General features: G+C 40.4%; 1 protein-coding gene across 5 annotated transcripts in view; it reads left to right on the top strand.

The window, feature by feature from the left end:
* Positions 1-25,890, top strand: part of cep350 (centrosomal protein 350) — a 237,025-nt gene extending 211,135 nt beyond the window's left edge. For 4 of the 5 annotated variants that reach the window (XM_069937585.1, XM_069937584.1, XM_069937581.1 and 1 more), the window contains exons 33-39: positions 173-306; positions 1,309-1,388; positions 2,440-4,781; positions 9,934-10,326; positions 15,610-15,756; positions 20,037-20,159; positions 22,532-25,890. In XM_069937585.1, coding sequence (XP_069793686.1) covers positions 173-306; positions 1,309-1,388; positions 2,440-4,781; positions 9,934-10,326; positions 15,610-15,756; positions 20,037-20,159; positions 22,532-22,696 — 3,384 coding nt within the window. In that variant the 3' untranslated portion in view covers positions 22,697-25,890. The remainder of the gene's footprint in view (positions 1-172; positions 307-1,308; positions 1,389-2,439; positions 4,782-9,933; positions 10,327-15,609; positions 15,757-20,036; positions 20,160-22,531) is intronic. The other variant, XM_069937586.1, reaches the window with a different exon arrangement.
* Positions 25,891-27,714: the final 1,824 nt, after the last annotated feature.

Genomic DNA, 27,714 nt, shown 5'->3' with positions numbered 1-27,714 from the left:
AAGTTTATTTTTCATCTTGTGAATATTTTTATTTGTTGATGGTGATTATTTTACCAGCCAATAACAAATTAGATTTATTGATTCTGAATGATTTTTTTTGTTTTCCTGATGCAGGTAGCAAAAAAAAAATCACAATTCTTTAACCTTTTTATTTCTTCTCTCATGTTACCAGTCGTATGATGAATTTATTAAGAAGACCCAAGCAGAACTAAGTAAAGAGGTGTCTAGTTCAACCAAGCCACAAATCAAAACACCATCCTCCATTGCTGCAGAGAAGCCTAAGATCAAACCACTTTCTTTACAAAGGTAACGTCAGCATTGAGCAGTGCAGCCTTGGTTGTAAATTAAACCAAGAATATTGATTGTATTGCTGTATTGAATTAAACATAATGATACCTTATAGGAAGTGTCTTGTCAAAAAAAGGCTATATTTGACTGTTTTTCAATGACTTAGCAGACTTCCTTGAGGTGTGGTACCTTTACCTGGAATGTACAGCATAGAACAATACCAGTGACCTTTCAAAGAACCTTGAAGTGAAACATTAACTCAATTTCTCTCTTCATAGACAACACTTGACCTGCTGAATATTCCCATCATTCTGTTTAGATTTTTTGCTTTTACATTTTGAAACCTTGCCTAAATTCCTAGCAGATTTTTTTTTAGTAGCTGATTGTTTCATTCCGTTATGTAACTCGATTCCTTCTTTGAAGTTTAATGATATTCAATGAAGTTTGATGTGCTTCTGAAAGTGTGGGTTTTTGCTCAGAAATGTAAAAGGAGGGAGGGAAGTTCTGGAGAGGGGCCCCAGACTTAATAGGATACAGGACAAATAAAAGTGGGAGAGTGTAGACAAGCAGGGGAGGAGACCATAGTTATTTTGGGGGGGGGGCAGGGAATGGGATATAGGAAAACAGGAACAGATGAAGGACAGATGGAAACATTGGAACTGGTTGGAGGTTACCTGAAAGTGGAAAATTCGCTATTCATGCTGACAAAACTCACCAAGTCAGACAGAATCTATAGAAAGAAGCAGGGAACACTGAGGGTTTGTAAACCCTTTGTCTGATCTGCTGAAAGGTTGCAGATCAGAAATTTACCCGTTTGTCAAATCAGCACCCTGATTTGCTGAGATCTTTCACCATTCAATCTTTTTATTTCAGGGCTGCCTCATTATGTCAGAAAGTAGAGTTGAGTAGATTTTTTTTCCATCATTGAAAAGTTGAGATGAATGTATTCCACGGAGGATATGATTTTTGACTGACGAGCTCTTTGAGTTAAAATTTTGTTTGTTTTTTTTTAATTTTCAGAACTGAATCTGCAAAGAGCTGGAAATCCCTTGCTGAGGGTGAAAGATCCAAAGTGCCACTGAGCTCCATCGCTAAACAGGGTATGTATCCACCATCACAAGCAAGGTATTATTTTTACACCCTGAAAGTTTCAATTTGTTAATAACTGAGATCATCCAAAACTCCCCAGTGTGGCCTGAGTATAGGACATCCAATGGGAGCCACCTGCACTCTCATGTTGTTTTGACAATCGGTAAAGCTTCATCTCCAGACCCATTTGACTGTCAAAGATCCCATTGTCATAAACTGTTCATGACTGTCAAGAATATTTAAAAGTATCCACAATCAAAACTTTTTAAAGATAAATATTGTGCAAAAATATGTTGATGGGAAAAAATCTTTTTGAAAGACCAAGAAACTTTTAAAAATAGTGTAACTAAATCAGCTTTGAAAAATCTCCTTCTCTTGAGGCAAGCTCATTGAATCCTAAAAACAGGCAAAATGGGAGGAGGCCCATTGTGTCGATGATAGTTGAAAAAGAGAACTACCCAGCTTAATTTCTTCTCCCAACCTGACTCTATAGCCCTGAAGATCATGCTATTCAAATATACATTCAATTACTTTCTAAGTAAGAGAATTTTTGTCTTTCAAACATTTCCAATCTCTACCATCCTCTGAGTGATAAAACTTTTGTCTTTGTCTCTCTTTTAAGTACTTTAAATCTAGGCACTTTATTTTTTTTAGCCTTCTGCTCCAAGAAATGTGTCCTTCCATCTATCCCTGTTTTATACACCTTAGTAAAGCCTAGAACACAATCCTGACTTATCCAGTCTTTCCTCCTGCCTACAATAATCCAAGTTTGATAATATCCTTGTACATCCCTTGTAAGAACTCCGTGATAATCTGGTTCCATTGCTGGCAATGGTCTTTAAGATGCATTGGTAATCGAGGGTGGGGGTGTGGGGGGTCCCTGTGTATTTTTGAGTGTATCAAATACTATGGTCCCCATCAGTGAAAAGCAGAGAGTGTTCTTCCTGGTGTACTGGCTGCCTTTTATCATGTCATCTATATTTAAAACATTATGTGGTCATTGGTTTTATGAGGTTTTTAAGGAAAAAACAGTTGAGCAACATTTATCATGTTTTGCTACAGAACAAAGAATATCACATCCAGATGGACAAAAATCCAGCTGCATCAGTGAATCTCAAACATCAGAGAGAAGCAAGTCCACAATCTTACACAGTCAAACTGATGATCCCTCGAGAAGTGCTTCACCAATTTGCCTATTCCAAATGGGATCTCAGCTGGATAATGTACCAGCATCCTTGCATCAAAAGGAATTGGCTACATTTAGCCACTTGCCAGACCAGTCCATCAGTAGATCAGAGAGCAGGTCTAGTGACGAAAATACTGTGACCAGTCATCTATCCATGCAAGATGATCTTCAGGAAGAACTTGAAAATATCAAATCTGAAATAGATGACCTTATGCTCTCTCAACAAACCGATAAGTCAGTCCCTTTGCTGAAGCTGGTAGATAATAAGGAAGCAGAGCCTTTCTGTATCTCTGAGCTTGATCAAAAGTTGACTCAGCAGAAAAATCTTTGTAAGCATGTAAAGCAGCCTTTGCAAGTGGAACATGTTGAGAGCAACTTTGAGGATTTGAAGGATGAAACACCTTATGTGTATAAGGAAGGCGACTCTGAAAAGGAGGATAGAACAAGTGATCATTCAGCCAATTCCATTAAATATGGAAAATCAAGTAAATATGATACTGTTGATGAATCTGCAGCATCTGACCATGAGATTTTGGATAAAACGTATAAGGATGATTCCTGCCCTCAACATTTAGACTGCCTTTCCCTAGAAAAAGACACCAGTTACTCAGAAGACTTTGAGTCTTCAAGAAAAAAGGCACCTGAAAACTTGAATGAAAATTCTTGTCGAGGAAATTCCAAAGATTATGTTGCATCAGCAGTGATTCTTTCAGCTGGAAATGAGATTACTGCGAGTGTTGCTGGGCTCCATGTGCTCTCCGATCTTGACCATTCCAAGCAGGCGGAAGTGGATGGAGGAGCAGAGCATTCTCGAAGTGCTTCACCAATTGTCAGCACAGATGATGAAATTAGTGAGCATCTAAGTGAAAAGTCCTTTTCAAGTTGTGGTAGTGTGCATTCGGAAAGACTGTTGGATTTGAACTTTGCATTTTCAAGCAGAAATGTGGAGCACAGTGATGAGGAGCCAACACCTGTACCTTCAGATACTCCATCTCCTTGTCACACTCCTACACCTTTATCACATGAAACTGATGAACTGCACAAATTCCAAATTGGTGACAGAGTTTTGGTTAGTAGCATCCAGCCAGGCACTTTGCGCTTCAAGGGAAGAACTAATTTTGCAGGTGGTTTTTGGGCGGGTGTTGAGCTGGATAAGCCAGAAGGCAGTGGGAATGGTACATATAATGGAGTTGAATACTTCAGAACCAAGGACAAACATAGCATTTTTGCACCTCCTCACAAGATTTCTCTTCTACCCAAGTATTATGATGAGACCATCATCAGAACCACAAATGAAGACAGCTCACAATTAGAGGTGGAGTTAGATCACGATTGCAAGCCACACAGGGAAGAAGGGCCAGAAGAATCAAAGCAGCAGGACTATGCATCTTACCTCAATAAAACCCCTGCTGATCAATTTGATCTCAAGATTATTCCATCTGAAAACAACTTAAGTGACAAAATTGCAAGCAATCCATTTTTGGAGTCAAATGCCATTGACTTGATTCCTCCTATCAGTGAATATGCCGAAGTTGTGGAATCTTCTGCAAATGATCAGAAATTGGAGAGTCTGCCCAAATTGGCTGAGGAGGACCAGCGACCTAACTTCAAAGATGGAGACCAAGAAGAGTGCAATGGAGCTGATATACCTATCACGAAGCCGTCCAAAATGGTACTGAAAAAGATCACTGATTCCCTGCCTGTTCTTAGTACCAGTGAAACAAAAGAGGTGTTATCATCATCTATTCATGAAAAGTCTTCCACTCCTCTCTTGGATTTGTTGAACAAGGAAAAGGAGCAACTTGAGGCACAACTGAGAGTACCAAGCCTCTATTCTGAATCCGAAGAAATAGATGACAGTGAAGATTTTAAAGCAGAGGCATCAAAGGCCATTCTAGAAGACGACGAAGACTTCAAAGTTAAAAAGCAGAAAGACAAAAAGACAAAAGCTAGTTCTTTGGCTGCTGATATCCTGTCTTCCTTTCTGAAAGATGCAGTCAAACAATGGCAGCAAATCAAAAAGGTTAGGGATGGAAAGATCCAACTTACTAATCAAGAGTTGTGGTTCAAATCAACTGAAGAATTCTCACTCAAATCTTCTCCCAAGAATCTAGAGGTACAAAATGGAGCCGGTGTTCACTTACGGATTTCTACTGAAAGTGAGGACAGTGATGAGGATAAGGAAGAAATATTATCTCCAGATCTTTGTCCTAGACCTGTGAGTATTGAGTTTCAACCTATATTTTGGGATAACAAGAATTGCAAATGAATTATATATCATAAAAATTATAATTTAATTGTTTGATGATAATTTATTTTACTTTTCATTGTTTCACATGGGACAAATTTGCCACCCAATTTTATGCAAAAATCTAATTTCTACCAGTTTACATCTTTGTCAGAGTATTCCTCTGGTTCTTCAAAAATTACCCTTTCTATGTGGAATTTGACTTCTTGAGCCTCCTCTACCATTCAGTGTGGTTAGGACTGTTTTGTGGCCCAAATATATAGAGCATTATAGCACAGAAACAGGCCCTTCTGGTCTGCCGAAATATTATTCTGGCTAATCCCACTGAGTTGCATTCAGTCCATAGCCCTCCCATCCATGCACCTGTCCAACTTCTTAAAGATTAAAATTGAACTTGCATTCACCATTTCAGCTAGCAGCTCGTTCTACACTCCCACCACTCTCTGTGAAAGGAAATTCCCCTAATGTTCCCCCTAACTTTTCCCTTTCACCCTTAATCCATGACTTCTGGTTTGTATCTCGCCTACCCTCAGTGGAAAAAAACCTACCTATATTTACCCTGTCTGTATCCTTAAAATTGTAAAAACCTCCATCAAATCTCCCCCCATTCTTCCACACTCCAGGGAATAAAGTTCTAACCTGTTTAGCCTTTCCCTGTATCTCAGTTCCTGAGGTCCAGGCAACATTCTAGTAAATCTTCTCTGCACTCTTTTTATCTTGATATCTTTCCTGCAGTTAGGTGACCAAAACTGCACCCAATACTTCAAATTTGGCATGACCAAAACCGCACCCAATACTCTAAATTTGGCCTAACCAATGTTTTATACAACTTGACCATAACACCCCAATTCCTACACTCTGATTTATGAAGCCCAATATGCCAAAAGCTCTCTTTACAACCCTATCTACCTGTGACACCACTTTCAGGGAATTATGTATCTGTATTCATAGATTCCTCTGTTCTACCGCACTACTCATTTACCGTGCATGTCCTTTCTAGGTTTGTCCTTCCAAAATGCAACACCTCACACTTGTCTGCATTAAATTCCATCTGCTACTTTTCAGCCCATTTTTCCAGCCTGTCCAGGTCGCTCGGCAAGCTTTGAAAATCTTCTTTGCTGTCCACAACATCTCCAGTCTTAGTGTCATCTGCAAACTTGTTGATGCAATGTATCACATTATCATCTCGATCATGGAACAACTTGAGCTACCCTCCAATCCTACTTGCACCCTGTCCATAACTCTTCATTCCCTTCCCATCCATATACCTATCTAATTTTTCCTTAAATTACCAAATTGATCCTGCCTCCACTACTTCTCCCGGAAGCTCATTCCACACAGTCACCATTCTCTGAGTAAAGAAATTCCCCCTCATGTTGCTTCTAAACTTTTGCCCCTTAACTCATGACCTCTCTCCTATTCTCAATGAAAAAAGCCTTTCCACATCAACTCTAACCCTCTCATGATCTTAAATACCTCTACCAAATTCCCTCTCAACCTTCTACACTCCAAAGAATAAAGACCTAATTTACTCAATCTTTCTTTGTAATCTGGATTCTGAAATCCAGGTAACATTTTCGTAAATCTTCTCTGCAATCTCTCTACCTTATTGATATCCTTTGTATAATTTGGTGACCAGAACTGCACACAGTACTCTAAATTTGGCCTCACCAATGCCTTGAATAGTCTCAACATCACTTCCCAACTCCTGTATTCTATGCTTTGATTTATAAAAGGGAGCATACCAAATTTTTCATTTCTTCAAAGGTAATGCTATACAGTAATGACCATCAACATGTTTAACAGAATTTGAAACTAAATCCAGAAACTGCTATTCCTTCTTTGAAGGTTCTTGAATATCTGTGAGGCATTCAGGAAAATTAGTTTTAAACTGTTGTTCCCACATCCCATTCCGTTGAAACAGGTCCCACCTTCCTTAGAAAAGATCCTGAAGATCTAGAAACCTGATGCCTTCCCTCCTGCTCCATGTCTTTAGCCACGTGTTAAGCTGCATTATCCTCCCTATTTCTAACCTTACTAGCACGTGGCATGGGTAGTAATCCTGAGATCACAACCTCGGAAGTCCTGTACTTCAATGAAGTGCCTATCTCCCTGAACTCTCTTTGAAGGACCTCAACACCCTTCCTACCTACATCATTGGTCCTGACATGAACCATGACACTTGGCTGCTTACCCTCCTTCCTGAGAACGCTGTGAACTTGATCTCTGATCTCTCGGACCTTGGCACAAGAGAGGTAACATATCATCTGGGATTCTTGATCTCTTCCACGGTTTCCCTAACTATGAATCCCCTATCACTACAGCTCACCTCTTCTCCTCCCTTCCCTCAGCCACAAAACTAGACTCCTTGCCAGAGAGCTGATTGCTGAGAGTTGACCCTGGTAGCTCCCCCACCCTCTACCCGTTCACCAACATTATCCAAAATGGTATACTTGTTACTGAGGGTAACAGTAACAGGGGTGTCCAGCACTAACTGCCTGTTCCCTTTCCCTCTCCTGACTGGAGCCCAGCTATCTTCCTCCTTCCTCCCAGGTACGATAAGAGTCTCTGTAACTCCTGTCTTATTACCTCCTCAGCCTCCTGAATGATCCAGAGTTCATCGAACTCCAGCTCCAATTCCCTAACTCAGTTTGTAAGCAGCTGCAGCTGGATGCACTTCTCGCAGATAATGACATCAGGGATACTTGCCTGACTACCCACATTCTGCAGGAGGAGCTTTCCCCTTCCTTGGCTACCATTTCTGCTGTCTATGACTAAAGGAAAAAGCCTGCCCTTATCTGAGCCTACCTGCTGAATCATTTTTGTTCCTCAAATAAGGTGGCCCTGACTTACTTCAACTCCTGCGCCACCACCTCAGCCTCTTCTTTCCAAAGTCTTTTGAGCCAAAGCCTTACCACTCTGACTCAGACCACTCCAACAATGACCACTCCCTCCTCAAACTCCCTTTCACTGTATATCCCTGAATACATTTGATGAGCTGAAATCTAATCTTGGATTTGACATTACGATTAATTTGGGATTAATAGGCATTTTCAGAAGAAATTTCCAAGCCTCTATCAATCTTTGCTTCCTAACTTCACTGCTGAATATCCTGCTTCTAATTTTTTTTAGATTATGCCTGAATGTCAGAGACATTCCCCAAACAGCAGAAAACATTTTTCTCTGTTAACTCATCAGTTCCAATAAATACCTCAAAAATATCGATCCAGTTGACCTATAACTTTCTTAACCTTATTTGATTCATGGGGTTATTTGGCCTGTGAAATCCAGGTTTCCTGCAGTGCTGCTCTACATCCATGTCCAAGGTATTCTTAGTGTAGTATGGTTATATAAAATTATACATAATACTGTATTAGTGTAAGCAAGGAATTAAACAAGAACATCTGCAGATGCTGGGGACAAGTGCAATACACAAATATGCAAGAGAGTTTCTCCAGCATGTCAGCAAGGAATATCTTAATTCTATAAATGGATGTGAATGTATTTAAATCAAATTATGGATAACCTCAACATTTGTTGCTCATTCTTTCTGAATTGTGCACACACATTCAATTAATAATTGTTTGATAATAGTTTTTTTCTGTGCTTTTAGTGAAGTTCTGACATTAACATTGATTATTTGTACTAGATCCTCTCTCCTCCATATCTCTGTCCTTCCCCTCTCCTCCATATCTCTGTCCTTCCTCTCTCCTCCACATCTCTGTCCTTCCTGAGAGCTGTTATAATTTTTTTCAACTTATAAAACAGTTGCAGAAGTTTTTTGAATTTTGACGATAAAGTCTATGATTACAAGACTACTTATTTCAGATGTGCATAAGCTTCCTTTGCAAACAAAATCCAACAGGCCACAATAGAAGAGAGTTTGATTATAGTCCTGTGATGATTAATGTCACAAGACTTTAATCAAACTCTCTTCATGAAAGTGTTAACAAGCCCCCCCCCCTTCTTTCCATATACATGATGTGACATAAATTGAAATAAGAGTCACTCCTAGACATTGACATTCTGGCTAACATGACAAATGGATCTTCTGCTTTTCACTATAACCAATGTTGCAGGAAAAAAGTGTATCCAAATGTTAAATTGGTTGTGATCTAAATTTTAAAACTGAAGTATAATCCTGTTTGAGATGGTGGTCTCTTGACCAGCCACAAAGCATATTGCAGTCACTGGATTAAAACACTCCTTCAATTTGAGCTCTTGTGTTATTCTTGATCTAAACCGGGATAAAGCCTCGTATCAAATTATTTTCAGAAGTGCCAAAGACCCGAGATGTAATTCGTTGCCGTATAATCTATTTTCTTTGTGACTGCCTAGGTTTGGAGACATAGGCTCACTTCACCATAACCTGACTGACCCAAACAGATCTGAAGCAGAAATTCCTTTGACCTGTCTTTCTCAACTTCCCACATGACTTCTCTTGGCCAGAGAAATAACTACTAGAGCAGATATGTTGATCATTACCACATCAACACACGTCGTTCCTTCGATACTATGTGTGACATTCTATCGAAGGAACGAAAAGCTCCCAAAATCTCCTACTTGACCACTTGGAAATCCTGATGGTTCAGCACCCAAAGTTTCCTGCACTTTCTTTTTACTCAGCAGAACCCTGTAAATGTACCAGATTCTATGGGAAATTTATTTATAACATTTTAAACAAAGGAATGAATTAAAAGTATGGGGTTTTCATACAAATAACATCCGGCAGTCTGGAAATCTGTCTAGTCCGGCACTAAAATGCTGATTTTTGAAATTCTACTATCTTTCAAAACCTGTCACAGTCATAACTTTTTTTTTCTAATTGTTTCGTTTGAGTATTGTTTTTAGTCTCCTTCATGCAGAGTGAGAATAAAAATCATCTTTGTTAAATTGGAGATAGTTTTGTGTTCTGGGATCCAAACATATCTAGCACCCATTCATCAGTCTGTGGTAACTAGGAAGACAAAAAAATTGTTGACAGTGCATTGCCAAAAAAAATGTTTCCAAGCAACACCATTATTATTTTATTTGTTTTCTGATTTAGATTTCATTTTTTTAAAGTCTTTCTTTGCCTGTTTATTTGCTGCTTGCTTTAACTAGATTCTATTGTCTGCGACAGGGCAGTCCAGTGTTTGGCACAAGTGGGCAGGAGGAATTAGCCAAGCGCCTAGCGGAACTGGAACTAAGTCGTGAGTTGCTTGATGACCTGGGAGATGAGCAGGACTGGTTTGAAGAAGACTTTGGGCTGAGTTCTCACAAAGCTCAGCAGCCAGCACCAGAGGGGGAGCCACAGTTACCAAAGACTGTGGCTCTGAAAGTTCGTGAAGAACAGCATTCTGCTGTACCTCACGAGGCACTGGAGGTTGAGAAGTTGGTCCATGCAGCTGCTGAAGAGCTTTGGAAGAGACAGGAGATGGCACATGATTTGTGGGATGTTCAGTTCCCCCAGGACTACCTCGGAAATAACAAGGGGCTAGATGTCGAGAGCGCCAGCAGGAAAGTCTATTGCGAGGTGAGCTCCAGCTCCTGGAGTCAAAGATCCAAGTTGTGTTTCATTACTTAGCAGAGAAATGTATGTGCCCTATATAGTTAGGATGGTTGTACTAAGATGTAGATATTGTACCACATCACAGAAATTGGATCTTTTGCTCACCATACCCATCTGTACTTGGTTGACCTATTTTACCTTGATTCATGTTTATCCACATACTACTAAAATGCCACGAGTCTCGGCCTCCACTACTCCTTTAGACCACGTGTTTCAGATTCCAGCTATCCTTAGTGGGAGGGAATAAAATCCTCTAAACCTCTTTACTTCTTACCTAAAAAACTCAGCAGGTCACACAGCATCCATAAATGCTTTGACCAATCATTCATAGATTCTGCGTGACCTGCTGTTTCTCTTGCACTGGATGCAAGCATCAGTAGATTTTCTAGTTTACCATAGAAACTGCAGCAGAGAAACAGGCCCTTTAGCCGATCTAGACTGTGCAGAACTATTATTCTCTCCAGTTCCATTGACCTGCTCCTGGTTCATGTCCCTCCTGTTCATTTACTTACTTCAAATGTCGAAATGGAACCCACGTTCACCACTTCAGCTGACAGCTTGTTCCAAACTCTCACCACTCTCTGCATGCTGAATTCCCTGCCTAATATTCCCTTTAAACATTTCACCTTTAACCCATGTCCTCCAATTTTTGTCTCACCTAACCTCAATGCAAAAACCCTGCTTGCATTTATTTAAATTTTTAAATTTGGACATTCAGCACGGTAACATGTCCTTTCAGCGCACAAGCCCACGCTGCCCAATTACACTGAAATGACCTACAATCCTGGAATTTTTTGGAGGGTGGGATGAAACTGGAGCACCCAGAGAAAACCCACGCAGACACAAGAAGAACATACAAGCTCCTTACAGACAGGGCCGGATTCAAACCCCAGTCGCTGCTGGCACTATAACAGTACTTGTGCTGTTTCACAGTTCTATCAAATCTCCCCTCAAAAGAGGTTTACCTCGAAACCTCTACTTCTTACCTAAAAATCTATGTCCTCTGGTCCTGGATATCTCTGCTCAGGGGAATTGTTTCTTTGACTGTACTCTATCTGAGCCTCATAATTTTATATTCATTCATCGAATTCCACCCCCCCACCCTATCCTCTGACTCCTATGCTCAGAGGAAAACAAACCCTACCTATGATGTGCACCCTTGTAATTGAAACATTTAATCCCTACATCATTGATGTGAGTCTTCTACATTTTCTCCTATACAACTACATCCTACCGATAGTATGATGACCAGAAATGCACACATTTAACCATGTAACCATATAACCATTTACAGAGTGGAAACAGGTCATGTTGGCCTTTCGAGTCCGCACCGGTTCACTGATTTTGTGCGCTGTTGAAAGAAAACACAAATCAATTTGGAACATATTTTGGATGTACCAAGTCTTCCCTATTCTTGTGCTCAGTGCCTCAACTGATGCCTTCTTCACCACCTATTAAGCCCACAAGACATAACAGCAGAAGTGGGCTATTCAGCCTATTTAGTCTGACCCACCATTTAATCAGGAGCTGGTCCATTTACCCACTCAGCCTAACTGTCCACCTTCTCCCCATAACCTTTGATGCCCTGGTTAATCAAGGACCTATTAATCTACCCAATGACCTGGCCTCCACAACTGCCTGAGTCAACAAATTCCATAGATTTGCCACCCTCTGGCTAAAGAAATTCTGCATCTGTTCTAAGCAGAACATTGTGCCCTCTTATCCAAAGCTCTTGAAGAAATTACCTTTCTACATCTACTCTGTCCACGTCTTTCAACATTTGAAATGTTTCATTAAGATCCCCCCTCGTTCTCCTAGATTCCAATGAGTACAGGCCAATAGCTATCAAATGCTTCTTGTGTAATGAACATTTCATTCCCAGAATCATCCTTGAGAACCTCCTCTGAACCCTCTCCAATATCAGCGAATCATTTCTCAAATGAGGAGCCCAAAACTGCTCATAATTCTCCAAATAAGATCTCACCTGTGCCTTCTAAAGCCTCAACATCGCATTCCTGCTCTTCTATTCTTGAATGGTAGCATTACATTTGATGCCTTCACCACCGCCTCAATGTGCAAGTTTACTTTTAGGCTATCCTGCATGAGGACTTTCAGGTTCCTTTGCATCTGGGTGTTTTCAATTTTCTCCCCATTTAGCAAATAGTCTGCCTGATTATTATTTTCTACCAGTACATGACCGTACACTTAGTAATTTCCTGTTATACCATGTGCTCTTAGCTTGTTAGTCAACTCATGTGGCACCTTGCCAAATGCCTTCTGAAAATCCAAATACATCAACATCCACTTTATTTTGCCTGCTTGTCACTTCAAATAATTCCAATAGGTTAGTGAAGCAAGATTTTCTCTTAAGGAAAGCATGGTGTCTTTGGCCTATCCTGTCCTTCCAAGTACTCATAACCTCATCCTTGATAATTGACTCCCAATATCTTCCCAAATACTAATGTCAAGCTAACCAATCTAGAATTTCATTTCTGTTGCTCCCTCCCTTCTTGAATAGTGGGGTGACATTTGCAATTTTATTTATTTTTTTTATTTTTTATTTTTAAACAGTCCTCCAGGACCAAACTAGAATCTAATGATTCCTGAAAAAAGCCACAGTCTCTACCACTTCTTTCAAAACCTAAGGGTGCAGTCCATTTGGTCTGAGAGACTTATCCACCCTTAGAGCATTCAGCTTTCTGAGCATCTTCTTCCAAAGAGTAACTGGACTCACTTTGCTTCCCTGATGCCCTTTGACAACTGGCATTATGCTCATGTCTTCCACAGTTAAGAATGATGCAAATACTCATTTAGTTCCGCTGACATCTTGTCTCCCATTATTATTTCTCCAGCGTAATTTTCTAGTGGTCCTTTATCTTTTACTCTTTATATTCTTGAAGAAACTCGCTAGCCTACTTTCATACTTCATCTTTTCCCTCCTTATGTTTTTTTTAGTTTTTTAAGTTACCTGCAAATTTTTTTAAATTTCCCAATGCTCTATCTTCCTTATATGCCCTCTCTTTTGCTTTTATGTTGGCTTTGACGACCTTTGTCAGCCACAGCTGTGACATCTTTGCATTCAAATATTTACTTTTTTTGGTATGTATTTATCCTGCACCTTCCTCATTTCTTGCTGCTCTGCAATCCTCTCTACAAGTGTCCACTTCCAATCTACTAAAGGCTAGTTCCTCTCTCATACCTTTACTTCACTGAAATACCAACACATCTGACTTTAGTTTCTTCTTGTCAAATTGAACTCAATCGTATTGTGATAACTGCCCCAATAGTTCCTTTACTCTAAGTTCTCTAATCACCTCTATTGCATTAGACAGCACCCACATTAGAACAGCCAATTCTCTAGTGGGCTCATTAATAAGCTGCTCTAAAAAGCATTCTACAAATTCTCTCTCTTGCAATCCAATCCCAATCTAGTTTTCACAATCTACTCGCAATAATTCATAATATTACCCTTCTAACACACCTTTTTCTATTTGCTGTTGTAATTCGTTGTTCACATCCCACTACTGTTGGGAGTGTACTGGGTACAACTGCCAACAGTATCTTTTTACCCTAGCTATTTCTTTAGTTAACCCACAATGATTCTATATTTTATGATTCTATGTCACCTCTTTCTAATGATTTAATGTTATTCCTAGCCACCCCCTTTACTGACCTGTCTAACCTTTCAATATTCTGTGTATCCATAGACATTCAGCTCCCATTGACATCCATCCTTTAGTCACAACTCCCTGATGGCCACACCATCATATCTGCCAATGTGTAGCTGTACTACAAGGTCATCCACTTTATTTCTTGTGCTGCGTATATTTAAATTCAAAACCTTTAACCCTTTATTTGTTACTTTTTCTGACTCTGTGTCCCTTTTGCATTGCAACTCATGCAGATAGGGCTGCAATTCTGCCCTATCTGTCTGTCCCTTCCATACAAACTCCCTACCAGCTGGCCCTACTTGTGTGCCATCTGCCTCTGCTTCCTCACTTTGGTTCCCACCCCCTTGCGAATCTCATTTACAGCCTCCAACAGCATTAAGAAATCTCCCTGGCAGGATATTGGTTCCACTCAACTTGTGTCCAATCCGCCTCACTTGTATAACTCACCCATTCCCCTAGAACAGGTTCCAATGATCCAAGATCTTGAAATCCTGCCTGCTCTGCCATCTTTTCAGCCATTCAATTGCACTATCTTCCTATTCTGCCCTTGAGCTCAAGGCACTGAGAGTAATCCACAAATGACCACCTTGGAGGTTCTGCTCTTTAGTTTCTTTCCTAACTCCCTAAACTTGCTTTGCAGGACCTCTACCTCACTCCTGCCTCTGTCGCTGGTACTATTCTGCACCCACTCAGAGATATCCTGGACCCAAGCACCCAGGAGGCAACAAACTACCTGGAGTCTCTTTTGCAGCCACAGAATTTCCTATCTGTTCCCTTGACTGTAGATCCCTATGATTATGCACCTGTATTGGTATATTCCGGGATCTTTGAACTTTTACATCAAAACCCCTTTGTACCATGTTACCCCCTAGGACCCTGCCTTTCATGCTGCATGGCCACCTTTATTGTGGAAGATGTGATGAGGAGTTCCGGCACAAAACATTGACCATTCTTTTCCTTCATTCTTTTTCTTCCTTCAGCGGATTTATTTTTGCCCAAGTTGCAGCATCGTCAGTTTTTCGAATGTCTCCATTGTGTCTTCAACTCCTGCTACCATCTTTAAAGAGTAAATTGGCCTTTCAGAGGTGCCATGTACATACCTTTAATATTCCCGCATTCTGAGACCAAATACATGGCATACAGTAATTCTCGCATTAAAAGAATCTATTAAAAGAAATAAAGAAAAAAATGTGCCTTGGGGAGGGAAAAAATGAACTGCAGGAGGAACTCGGCAGGTCAGATAATTCTGGGGACGGGAAAGGAATTGTCAATGATTCTGGTCAAAAACCTTCAACTGTTCGTGTTTTGACACAAAATACGAACAGTTCCTCCCTTCCCCCTCTCCCCATCTTCTTAGCTGCTCCTCACAGTTCCTCCAGCATTTTGTATTTTGCTCCAGATTCCAACATCCACAGTCTTTCATGTCCCAAATTTGTGTTATTCATTTAATTTTTTTAATTTAAATTTAGACATACAGCAGTATGCTCTGCTTTTTGTTATCACTGGAAACTATTTAAAATGCAATGCCTTTTCTTTTTGGGAGCAAGAAACTACTTTGATCTCTTTCCTCTTTCAGGCTGTATTTAACTTAACAAGAGAGATTTTCAGTGAGATTTTTGCAGAAGACCCCAATACCAGACAGCCCCCATGGATGAAATCCAGCAGAAACAGCTCTGCTTATTACCGGCGAGTGAGGAATCCGCAGGATATCTGTGAAGTGAAGGTAAGCTTAAATTAATCCAGTCTGCTTATAGTATGCAAAATATGATGGCATGCTTATAGTATGCAAAATATGATGGCATCCCAGCTGAATTATGTAGACCACAGTGTGAATGACCGCTTTTGATGATCACTAAGAAATCTCATTTTACTTATCTGTATCCAAAACACAAAGCAAACTGTCCTTTTTTTTAACTGAACTGAACATTTTGCATTCTTTTGGTACCTCTCGTACGTCTTGGATTTAAGTATAAATTTGTGAAAAATTCCAGCTTTACTTCGTACCAGAATTCTATTCTTAAACAAAATACTGTACCTTGTAATCTTAAATGATGTCACTCTTTTAAAGAAAGGTTGAATGATGTTTCACCGAGTAATCTCACTTGATGAATCAAAATTCAAACCAAAAACAACCAACATACATAGTTAGGATAGAATCTCCTGGATGTTGCATTAAAATCAGATAGATATCAGTGTGGCTCAGAAGAAAAGTGAATGGAAGTGGATGAAACTATGCATTTCTCCTCTCAGAACCTCATCATTTTTCATGAATTATGGTCTCTGGTTGGTGTTAGCCATCACTCATTGAGTAGCACTCAGGAGTAAGTTGTAGGGAGGGGGCTTGATGAACTCTTCTCTCAGGAAAGTTCAGTGGGGAGCTTTATGGTTAATGAAATCATGATGGGCACAGATGAACTAAATAGTCATGGTCTTTTTCCCAAGGTGGAGGAATCTAAACCTGAAGGACACAGATTTAAGGTGAGAGGGGAAAGATCTTGAGCATCTGGTTAGTATGTAGAGGAAGCTGCCAGAGAAAGTGGTATAAATGGGTATATTCTTGATGTTTAAGAGATGTTCAGACAGGTACATGGATAGGAAAGATTTAGAGAGAAATGGGCCAAATGGTTGGCTTGGACAAGTTGGCCTGAAGGGCCTGTTTTCATAATGTATGACACTTTGAATGCATTGATGAGAGTTTTGTCTGAGGGCAGGGAATTGGTGAAGGAGCAAGATTGTGGTAGTATTTAATGGTGCATGTCGCACTGTCCACAGAACCATTTTTTTGATTGAGGCAATAAATTGATCCTCCACATCTGTCACTTGAGTGGTCCCAGAAACACAAAAAAATTCAGAATGTCAAGTCCAAGCAGGAACAATTGAACCTATCCCACTCCCCATCTTCTTGTTATTGTCCTACAATTTTGTTTTGAATGTCAGGATTGAACTTCTCTCACTACCTACCCTGGTGATACATTCCAGGTCCCAACCTTAACTATTTGCTGCATTCAAAGAAAAAGTTGTCCTTTTTTAAATGTTCTCATTGGCTCTTTTGCTAGTTTCTTCATTTGACGTCTCTGATTCTTGACCTTTCTGTTAAGAAGAACAATTTCTTGTTATCTAACATGGCTCTAAATTCTTCTCTCAGATTTACTCTGACCTTTCAAGGAGAATTATATAGACTTTCAATCCTGTAATTATTCAAGAAAATCTCTTTTGCACCTTCTCTAAAACTCTCATCGTCACTGGTCTGATGTCCAGAAATGGAAAGAATACCCCATTTGTGGCCAATTCACTGTTCAAAAGATTAATTATGGCTTCTTCCTGCTAGTGCACAGTGCCCCCATTTATCAAAGCCAGAATCTTAAACATCTTTTGACCATTTTCAACTTTCCCAATTCCATTTCAAGACTTCTTTCTAAACCCTGAGAATTGTGCCTTCTATTTTGCCTCCTCTTGATCTTCCATTTTAAATGTTAACTGCAACAGGTCCACCCATTCCACCAACTTGCATCACTTTGAAGTCTTTTACCTGATCCTCATAGTTCACTGTGTATCCAAGTTTTTCATATTTGAAAACTCTGCCGTTGCACCCAAATCCAAGTTGTTAATGTATATTTTAAAGTATCAACCCTTGGGGGAATACCTCCTGTCTATAATTTACTATTACAATTTCCTGTCACTTGACCAATTTTCTATCCATGTTGCAGCACCACTTTTAACCAATGCAAGAAATCTTGTTTTCAAAATCCAGTGTGTGACTTGTCAGTCAACTGGCACTATGGCAGGATTTTACAAAAGAAAATGTTCTACCTGGTATCTTTGTCAATATTTATCCCTGAACCATTGGTTTCACTTTTAATTATCTAACATCTGGGACCTTTCCTCATCAGATGTTGCTATTCCCTACATTGTAATAATGGCTGTAGAGATGTTATGAAAGCAGTGCATTATACCAAATTCTATTTGAAAACTGGATGGTTTAAGAATAGCAACCATTCAAATACTCTTCATTAGATTATTTTTCTATTTTATTAATTTAAGAGATACAGCACACTAGCATGCCCTTCCAGTCCACAAGCCCATACTGCCCCAATTACACCCATGTGGCCAATTAACCTACTAACCCCATGCATCTTTGCAATTGATATTATAGCTTTCAGACTTGTTGAATGCTTGCAGTAGGATGAATTACTTGCAATATGTACATGTGTGTCTTTACTCTGCAGCCTTAGAACAATAAAGCAATTTATATTTTCTTCTGATACTGAATTTGGAATATATATTGAACCTGCCTGTAAAAGTCGCAGCTTTGAATACCTTTCCCATTTTATTATTGAATTTCGGTCACTTTCAAGCAACACTGATTTCAGCCACCTTTCCCTCCCGATGGTATATATATATATATATATATATAATTTAATGATACAGCACCCATGAAATGCACTCCGTGCATTTTTGGAGGGTGGAAAGAAACTGGAGCACACAGAGGAACCCCATGCAGGTTACAGGGAAAACGTACAAATTCCTTGCAGTGGTGGATTCGAACCTTCTTCACTGGCCCTGTAATAGTGTTGCACTAACCTTGCTGCCCTTGCACAGGAGCCTGCCCTTCAGCCCACCAAGCCTATACCATGTATAGTACAATAATCCTACATTATTCCCTCTTTTAATTAGAGCATTGACACAGAACATTACAGAACAGGCCCTTCAGTCCACTATGTTGTGCCAACTTGTATAAACCTTCTCCACAACAATCTAATCTCTCCCTCATAGCTCTCATTACCTGTTTTTCCTTGCATCTGTGCCCATCTAAGAGTCTTTTAAATTTCCCTGTTGCACCAGCTTCCAACACTATATTCCAATCACATACCACTTTAAAAAAAAAATTGTCTTTGATATCTCCTGGAAACTACTCCACTCAACTTAAACAGATGTTCTTGGGCTATTGTTGACTAGGAAAAAGATGCTGACTGTCCACCCTAGCTATGCACCTCATAATTTTATACCTTTTGTCCTTCATCACTCCAAATAGAAAAATCTAGCTGTCATCCGTGCTTCATAAGTTATTCTCTAAACCAGGCAACATCTTGGTAAATATCCTCTGCACCCTCTCTAAAGTGTCCTTCCTGCAATGACTAGTTCTAGTCCCAGTGACTAGAACTGTATGCAATTTTTCAAGTGTGGTCTAACCAGAGTTTTCTAGAGCTGCAACATTATCTCACACACTCTCATCAAATAGTGGGGGGGGGGGGGTGGAAACCCATGCAATTACAGGGAGAGTGTGTAAACTCCATACAGACAGCACAGAATTGCACCCAGGTCTCTGACACAGATGTAACCCCTGTACCAGCTGTGGGACTATGCTGATCCAAGATCTGCACTAGGCAGGGAGACAGACCATCCATTCTCAGAGCAGACCAGAAAGAAGGGTTTCTTTCATTTTTTTATTCCTTTAAATATCCCCAGTGTTTTATCATTTTGAATTCTACTATTCTTTGTGGGCTCTCTGATACCTTCTGAAAGTATTACAAAATGCAGATCTACAAAAGGATCTCCAGGTTGAGGTAGTAGGCGAATTATGGAACATTCCAGCACAGGACAAGCCCTTCAGCCCACGAAGTTTTGCTGACCTACGTAAATGTACTCCACAACAATCTAACTCTTCCCTCACTCACACACATGACCCTCTATTTTTCTTGCATCCATGTACATATCTAGGAGTTTTTTAAAAGTCCCTATCGTACCAGCCTCCACCATCATCCATGGCAGTGTATACCAGGTACCCACCACTCTATTTCAAACCTTCAGTCATAAAGGCTTTTATTGCTTGCATACTAAATCTAGCTGGTAATTAAGTTTTTTCAACAATGTGAAATTGAGCCACAAATTAGATCAAAGTAAGAAAACGAAGAGGCAAAATCTTTTTACAGAGGGTAGAAGGGTTGAGGGCTAGATTGTGATGAATGCAGAGGCTGTCATCGCTCACTGTACTTTTGTCTACAGACCTTCATTTCCAACGAAGTCTTGAAGCTGTTTGGGTTCAGTAAGGAACAAAGCCACAAGACAGACTGGCAAAAAATGATGAAATTTGGCCGGAAGAAACGGGACCGAGTTGATCACATTCTGGTAAGCCCAAACCCTTCTGCTCTGAAGAGGTGCAGTTTTACTTGGCTGTGTTCAATTAAAAGTATCGGGGAACATTTCTGCACAAGCAGCTCAACTGTTATCAAATGGCATATGACTTTGGAGGTGGCTTTGTGGAGGTTTATCAGAAACGAACCAAGAAAATGGTTTGGGTTTCAAATTGAATTGAAATTTGGAATATTAAGAAACTTCCCAAGAGTTGGTATTATATGTGACCTTGTGATAGCACCACTCTTGGGTGTGAGTTGGCTTTATCCTTTGTGCAGCATCTCCTCTCAAGTTGCATGCTACCTAAAGATCTTGCATTTGCTTTCCTCTTTGTCAATTGGTAAAATCTTGCAACGCACACAAAGATTGCACCTTCTGGAGGGAGCAGAAAATAAGTGGGAAGCCTTGACAGTGATGCCTGTATCCCCAAATATATTTTTAAAATTTTGTTGCTAAACCTGCCAAACACACCTATTTCCTATATTTTCATTTTAGGTGTAGCACCCTCAAGGTGTAGCACCCTCGAGGTACAGACCAAAGCTCCTTGTGCTTCTTCAGACAAGTACTCCTACCTTGACAACATTGACCTTTTATTCTACTCAGGGCATCCTGAGTAGTCTGTATTCTCGCTGTTTATTCTTTTGACTAAACTGCACAAACAGAAGAAAAAAAATTCTGTTGAGCAGTTAAATAGGAATGTAAGTGACTGTGGTGCAATACACAAGTGATGGGAAAACTTAGTAGGTCATGTAGCATCAATAGAAAGCAAAGGATTATAACCCTTGGTGCTCAAGACCAAAACATTGGTTATATCCTTTGTAGCGGGAGCCCCACGCGTACAGCAGAATCACGCACAGCCACAATAGTAAATAAGTGCATTACCAGAGTGCATCGCCTCCAATGACGTCCCAGTCCTCCAGCTGTGGGTCAGGCACCAGCAATTAGGAAAAGGGCCCGAATAAGAGCCTGCACTTTTTATGGCACCCAACACCCAAGGCTGGAAAGTGACGTCACTACAGCATCCCAGAAGGCTCAGCGTGAAACGTGCAGTGGGATCTATAAAAGCTGTGGTTAAGCACAATAAAGAGACTGATTCCTGACTCTACTGTCTCCAGTGTCATTTATTGCCCCTTGCATAAGGTAGTGTCATCAGATAGCCCACTGCACCCTTTGTTTCCTGTAGATACTGCATGATCTGTTGAGTTTCTCCAGCACTTTAATCTATCAGCCAGTGTTATGAACTATAAACAATTACCCACTTTGGGCTGCGAAAAATGATTTGAAAAGAATGAAAGGACACGGGAAGGAAATTCAGCCTTGAAACCTGCACTGTCAATTGGTTACACCTGCATTCCACCTGCATGTCTTGATTTCATAACTTCACATGCCTGTATAATAAAATTACAAAATCTAGATTGAGATTTCTCACAACCCCCAGTCTTTCCGGCAGAGCTCCACATTTCAACATTATTCATAAATGACCCTGACCCTCAACTTGAAGGTAGTTTTGCCAGCAGAAGTAGTTTCTCCTTGAACAAGGAACTTGAGCAAACAAGGAGAAGCTGGAGGGTCTCGGAGGAATAGACAGCATCCCCAGAGAGAAATGGTCATCAACATTTCAGGTCAGGGCCTTTTGTTTTGACCTGCTGAGTTCCTCCAGCTTCTTTTCTCTGTAACAAATTCTTCAAACATCTTAATTACCTTAATGAAATAACTTCTAAAGCTGTGCATTCTATCAATAAAATACAGGTTGATGTATTTTTATAATATCAAGTATAAATTTATTATCGTCTAACTCAGTGGTTCTAAACCTTTTTTTATCCCCACTCATATACCACCTTAACTAATCCCTAGGTGCCAAAGGTGGTCTGTGCCTTGTAAGGGATTACTTAAGGTAGTATGTTGGGGGAGGGAGGTTGAGAACCACTGATCTATCTGTATATAACCAGACAAAACATGGTGCGCACACATATACAACACATAATTGCATATATACATTAAGATATAATTTAAAATATAAATATTTTGGGATGATTCACTCAGTTACAGGATATTGATAACCAATCTTGTTGCCTGAGAAGAAGCTACTTCCAAGCCTAACATCCGGACTTTGATGCTCTTGTACCACCTCCTTGATGGTAGTAAGTCGATGATGCAGTGTGCTGCAACTTTATCATTTGGTTCACACACCTACCTGAACATGCCGAGTTCGCTGGTACTTCCATCTGAGATAATACTGCTCTTTGGACTATTGGTATATATGGGGCACCCAAGAATTAAAGTTAAAGGTAGCCTGTAAGTTAGGTTAAGCATTGAAATGAGACAAACTCCAAATAATTTAGCTGTGCCAATTGTCTTTGATGCAGGTCCAGGAGCTTCACGAGGAAGAGGCGCAGTGGGTCAACTATGATGAGGATGAGTTGTGTGTGAAGATGCAGTTGGCTGATGGAATCTTTGATGCTCTGATAAAAGACACAGTAAATGTCTTGAATCATATTCAGGAGAAACGATCAAAGCTCACTCCATCCTAATTCTGGCCACACCTTCGCTGGGCTGGAACTTGAGCCTAGTTGCTTTCAACGAGTCAGCAAGCTGATGTCCAGCCTTTGAACTCATCCCATCCATCAGGTTTTCATCTGACATGTTGATCTTTGAATAAGTCCATGTTGTATGATACTGACCTCATGCTGAAATAGGCAGCATGTTGGAAGCCAGAAGTGCCAATTTCTCATTTCCTGTCTTTATCCCAATTATTTATCTGAACTGTAACATAGTTTTGAATTCAGAGAAGTTTGCACATTAATTTTGTTCTGATTTATGCTGGTGTTTACTTTATATATAAAAAAAATGTGACCATGTATCTTGAAGTGCTAATGGTTTACGTGTTTGGTGGTTTGCTAGCTCTGAGAGCTGAATATCGTGCATTCAGGGTAATCCCTACCTCTGAGCGAGATGTGTATCTGCATGACGGTCATGGAGAAAAAAAACAATTGTTTGACATGGCAAAATGCTTCTTCATTAACTTTATTTGATTTTAAGTTATTTTAAAAGGAAAAATAGTGTTTTATTCAATTAAGTGGGCTGTGAGTTTATCCTTGGGGAAATTGTTGCACATTGAGTGACCTTTGAGATCACATTGATTCAGGAACAGTTTTCTTCAAGAACAATAATTCAGGTCACAAAGCCTTTATTTCTTGAAGTCTGCAGTGTTTATCCCTTGCACTCATTCATGTGCTGCACTCTGTACTGAAAGTATGTGTCTGGAGAAAAAATCCCTGAAAGAAGGGATGGAGGTAGTCTGTTCCCTCAAAGGTTTGAAGTCACTTGATAACTGAGCCTTAAGACTCCTGTTCTCTGGGATGAGAATCTTCTTTCTCTGTCAGTTGCACGGACTGCTGCTCCTTTCCTTGTGCCTGGACTCCAATGATCTGCAACTATCTCCAGATGTTTGATCACTAGCAAAAATGCTAGTTCTGCTATCTCTTGGATCTCTATAACAGGGCTGTATATTTCAAGAAATCTCGAGTGCCCTTCATTGAGAAACAAGACTCCAATTCACTGCATCAAGATTGTCTCTGACACCCTACCACTGCACACATTCATACAATGTTGTTTTAATTGAGTGAGAGTGGTTAGTTGCTTTCCAATCTGCACTCCATTCTTTCTGTGAAATGATATTCCAGGTGCGCTTACCTCTACCTGTGAGAGCAAGTGCAAGATAATGAATGGCTGAGAAACACCAGTTTTGAAAAGGAGGCAGTAATATGTCTCAGCAAGGCTCACTCGAGCTGGGTGCTGGCTGACCTTTTCCTTCTATTGCAGAGGTGCAACTGGTAGAATTGCAGCCTCACAGCTCTAGTCACCCAGTTTCAATCCTGAACTTTTGTCTGGGTGCAATTTGCATGTTCTCCCTGTGACAACATGGGTTTCCTTCTGCGTTCCAAAGGGATAGAAGTTGGTAGGTTCGTTGGCGGCTGTCGATGACCCTTAGTGTGTTGGTGACTGTGTGTTACAGGGAAGATTAATGGAGGAACAGCATTGCAAACACTCAATGGGCCAAATGTTGGAGGGAAATAATGTGAAAAATATCCTGGGGATCATTGAAACTTCTCCCTGAACATTAAAGCCTCAGTTGCTGAATGGCTGGGAGTACAATCTAAGTCTTCTGCTTTGTGGCTAAACACACTCTGCTGGAGGAACTCAGCAGGTCAAGCACCATCAGTGGGAGTAAAAGAATGGCCCACATTTCGAGCCGCCATCCTTTATGTGTGTTTATCCTAAGACACCTGTGTGTGTCTCCTCCTGCTTTATAGATGGTTTCCACCTGTTGGAGGGGAACAAATTCTCAGGTTTTTTTTGAGGCTCGTTATTGATGTTGCATATTGCACTGGAAAAGGAAGAATTTGCTTCCTGAACACTTTTGGGTGCATTTTATGGATTTTGGTCTGCAGATCTCTAAAATCACCTTAAATTTTACCTATTATGTAGATATAACCTATTTTTGTGATTTTCTGTCATATTTTAAGTCTACTCAAAACATTTTAAAAATCCATGAAGTGCATCATGTCATTGAAAATTCAATTTCCTCAGAAATTTTGCACTTGAACTTCCCTGCTGATCTTGATGCAGTCAATGACGAACATGGTGAAAGGTTTCACCAGAATATTTGGAACCATGGAAAAGTAGTAAAAATCCATCAATGCTGAGTACAAATGAAAATCAGCGGCAAAACAAAGAAAAGTCCCATGAGCTATTCATGCAGTTGTCAAGGTCTAGTCTCGCAAGTAATGAACAACCTTCCAGCTATACTGCTGTTTGACAGTGAGGCACAGTTCACTGCTTTAATGTGGTCATTCTCTGACTACTGCCTTACCCATGTTTGGTCAAGAATTGGGAGGTCAACAACTGATCTGAGTTTAGTAAAGGTTGGTTGACTATGATTCTAAATAGGGTCAAATCTCCCTATCTTCTTCCCTCCTGTCTCTTGCTCACCCTCATGACTAGCGGTGTACCAAAGTAGCTGGAGCAGCATTGCAAACATGCTTCGTCCCAAACTGTTTGCTTTTAATGAAAAGCCCCATGTTCACTGATGGGATAACAGAATGCTGGTTCTGGTCCCTTCAGATACAGGTTGAAATGCAAAGCACAGGATTCAAACCTGAACTGTTAAATGCAACTTGCTCAGTAAATTATTCTAATCCTCAGCCTGTTCAGGGCAGTTGTGACCAGTTTATCCATAGGGTTCAAAGTTAAAATGATTGCCTTATTACTTAGATACTTGAGAAAACCAGTACTCTGTATGCGTGGCACAAGTGCAAGGCTGCACGATGACAATAAGAGAATGAAATCTATTTATTAAGAACTTGAAGTTCAAATGCTGCTGTGCTCAGTGCTGTTCCTTATCTCCCCAATACATTGTGCCCAGTCTCTTACCCTTTACCGGGAGACTAACACAAGGGGACTTGCCTATGTGTACCATATAGTGCAGAGCTACACAAAGGAATACTTGACTGTGTATTTGTATAATTGTGTGAATGTGTAAATATTCCTTTCTGAGGCAATTCCTTTCCCATTTGTAATTTTATGGGGAAGGGCCAATGTGTGCAGTATGGAAATGTAAAATAGGTTTTTCTGTGTATACATAACTTATATATATATATATTTGATAACAAATTGACTTATTAATACCTAAGAATTTTGTAAATAAATGGTTTTTGATTTCTAAGCAGCTCTGTGTTCCATTTCCTAACTGCCATGATGTGGTTAGGGCAATTTCCAAGATCAGGTGTAGGGTTGTGGTGAGTGTATCCACAGATGAGAACTCTGACTATCGAGATGGAGACAGGCTACACCAGATGGTTAAATCCAGGCCAGTTACTGTCAGTCTCTGAGGTGAGACAGGTATTTTCACAATGGGATTGCCCGCTTTTTCAAAAAGGTGTCCCCAAGTACTCTTTCTGCAACTCAACCTGTAGTTTCTCTCATCACCTCATGTCAAGGGTCTGCTGGAAAAATCCAGTGACCAGAGTTCAAATCCCTTCATTGGCAACTGGAAATTTGTACAGTTAATGATCTGGAATTTTTTTAAAACTTCAATATCCTTCAAAGAGGAGATCTGCTGTCTGTGTCTGACCTGACTGTCCATGCCAGGTCCAAAGCTGTAATGCAATGCTCATACTATCCTTTTAAAATAGTCTAACAACCCATTTTTCACACTGCTCCACTAAATCAGAAAAATTATGCAACCAGATGTCCCACTCAACTCCTGAGGTCTAGATTGTGAGAATTGTCCAATGGGCTGCCATGGTTACACATGGAGAATTATATTTCAGGATATCAGGTCAGATACTGCTTCACAGTCCTGAATTTGATCTGTTCGCTGTCAGCTCAGACCCACCTGGTGGAGGGAATTCCCCTAGTGTTCTCAACTTTTGACTTGCATCCCATGGTTGACTGACATCAGTTCAAAGATGAGCAAGGAAACTTGGATGATCACCTACTCTCCTCCCTCAATTGATGAATCAATAGTGATCACTTGGCAGAAGTACGGATGACCTCTGGGTGGTGATGTCAGTGTCATCGCCAAGATAAGATAGTGATCACCATCGCAGGTAGACACCTCTGACAGAAAGGGTCTTTGTCAGATAATAAGGAAACCATGCTGAAGGATAAGCTGACTTGTCCTTGTACTCACTAGGCTACCTGCAGCAGTCATAGCTGCACATGGAGGCATTGGTAGAAATGATGTCTTGGAGCCATGCAGCATGGAAATCTACCCTTCAGTCCATTGAATCTATGCTGGCCGTCAAGTACCCATTGACTGCCTTTTGCTTCCTACAAATGCTGCGTGACCTGAGTTTTCCCAGCTCTTTGGTGTCCTGCACTAGACCCCAGCATCTGCAGGTTTTCATGTTTATCTCCATTACACTTGTACATTTGATTCTGCCCCCAGATTTCTCCACTTCACCTACACACTGGAGGGCAATTTACAAGGTCAGTTAACCTACTAACTCACATGTAGGTGACCCTGGGGAAACCCACACAGTCACAAAGAAAACATGAAAACACACAGACAGCAATGGAGGTTTGGATTGAACTCTGGTCCCTGTTGCTGAAGAGCAGTGGCTTGAGTCAGAACTGGAAGCTTGCTGGAAATTTCTGGACACCACATCAGATTTGGGTGTTTGAAACAATTCCCCTGAAAAAAACCTTCTACTAGTTCCACCTTACGGAGATGTCCCCATAGCTCAGCCACCAAATGATTACCATACCAGTTGGCGCCAACTCCTTAGTGATTAGGTCCATTCATTAAATCGGTCTGACAAAGATAACACCTACACTCCCTTCAGGCACAAGTATAGGGAGTATCTTGACCATTATCAACTGCTTGATGTGCATGGCACCCATGTTAGTTTATTTCACACAGGCTGCTCTCTTCCAACATGCCTGTTCGTTGGGATGCAATCTCATAACAGGTTTGGCAGATAAATCAATGTACTTCGCTGCAGCCTGTCAGTGGACATCCTCCCATCACTCACTGTGGAAGTTG

This window comes from Narcine bancroftii, chromosome 5, assembly GCF_036971445.1.
Source record: "Narcine bancroftii isolate sNarBan1 chromosome 5, sNarBan1.hap1, whole genome shotgun sequence".
Lineage (NCBI taxonomy): Eukaryota > Metazoa > Chordata > Chondrichthyes > Torpediniformes > Narcinidae > Narcine > Narcine bancroftii.
The sequence above is the reverse complement of the archived record's forward strand: the minus strand, read 5'-3'. Positions and strand labels throughout refer to the sequence as shown.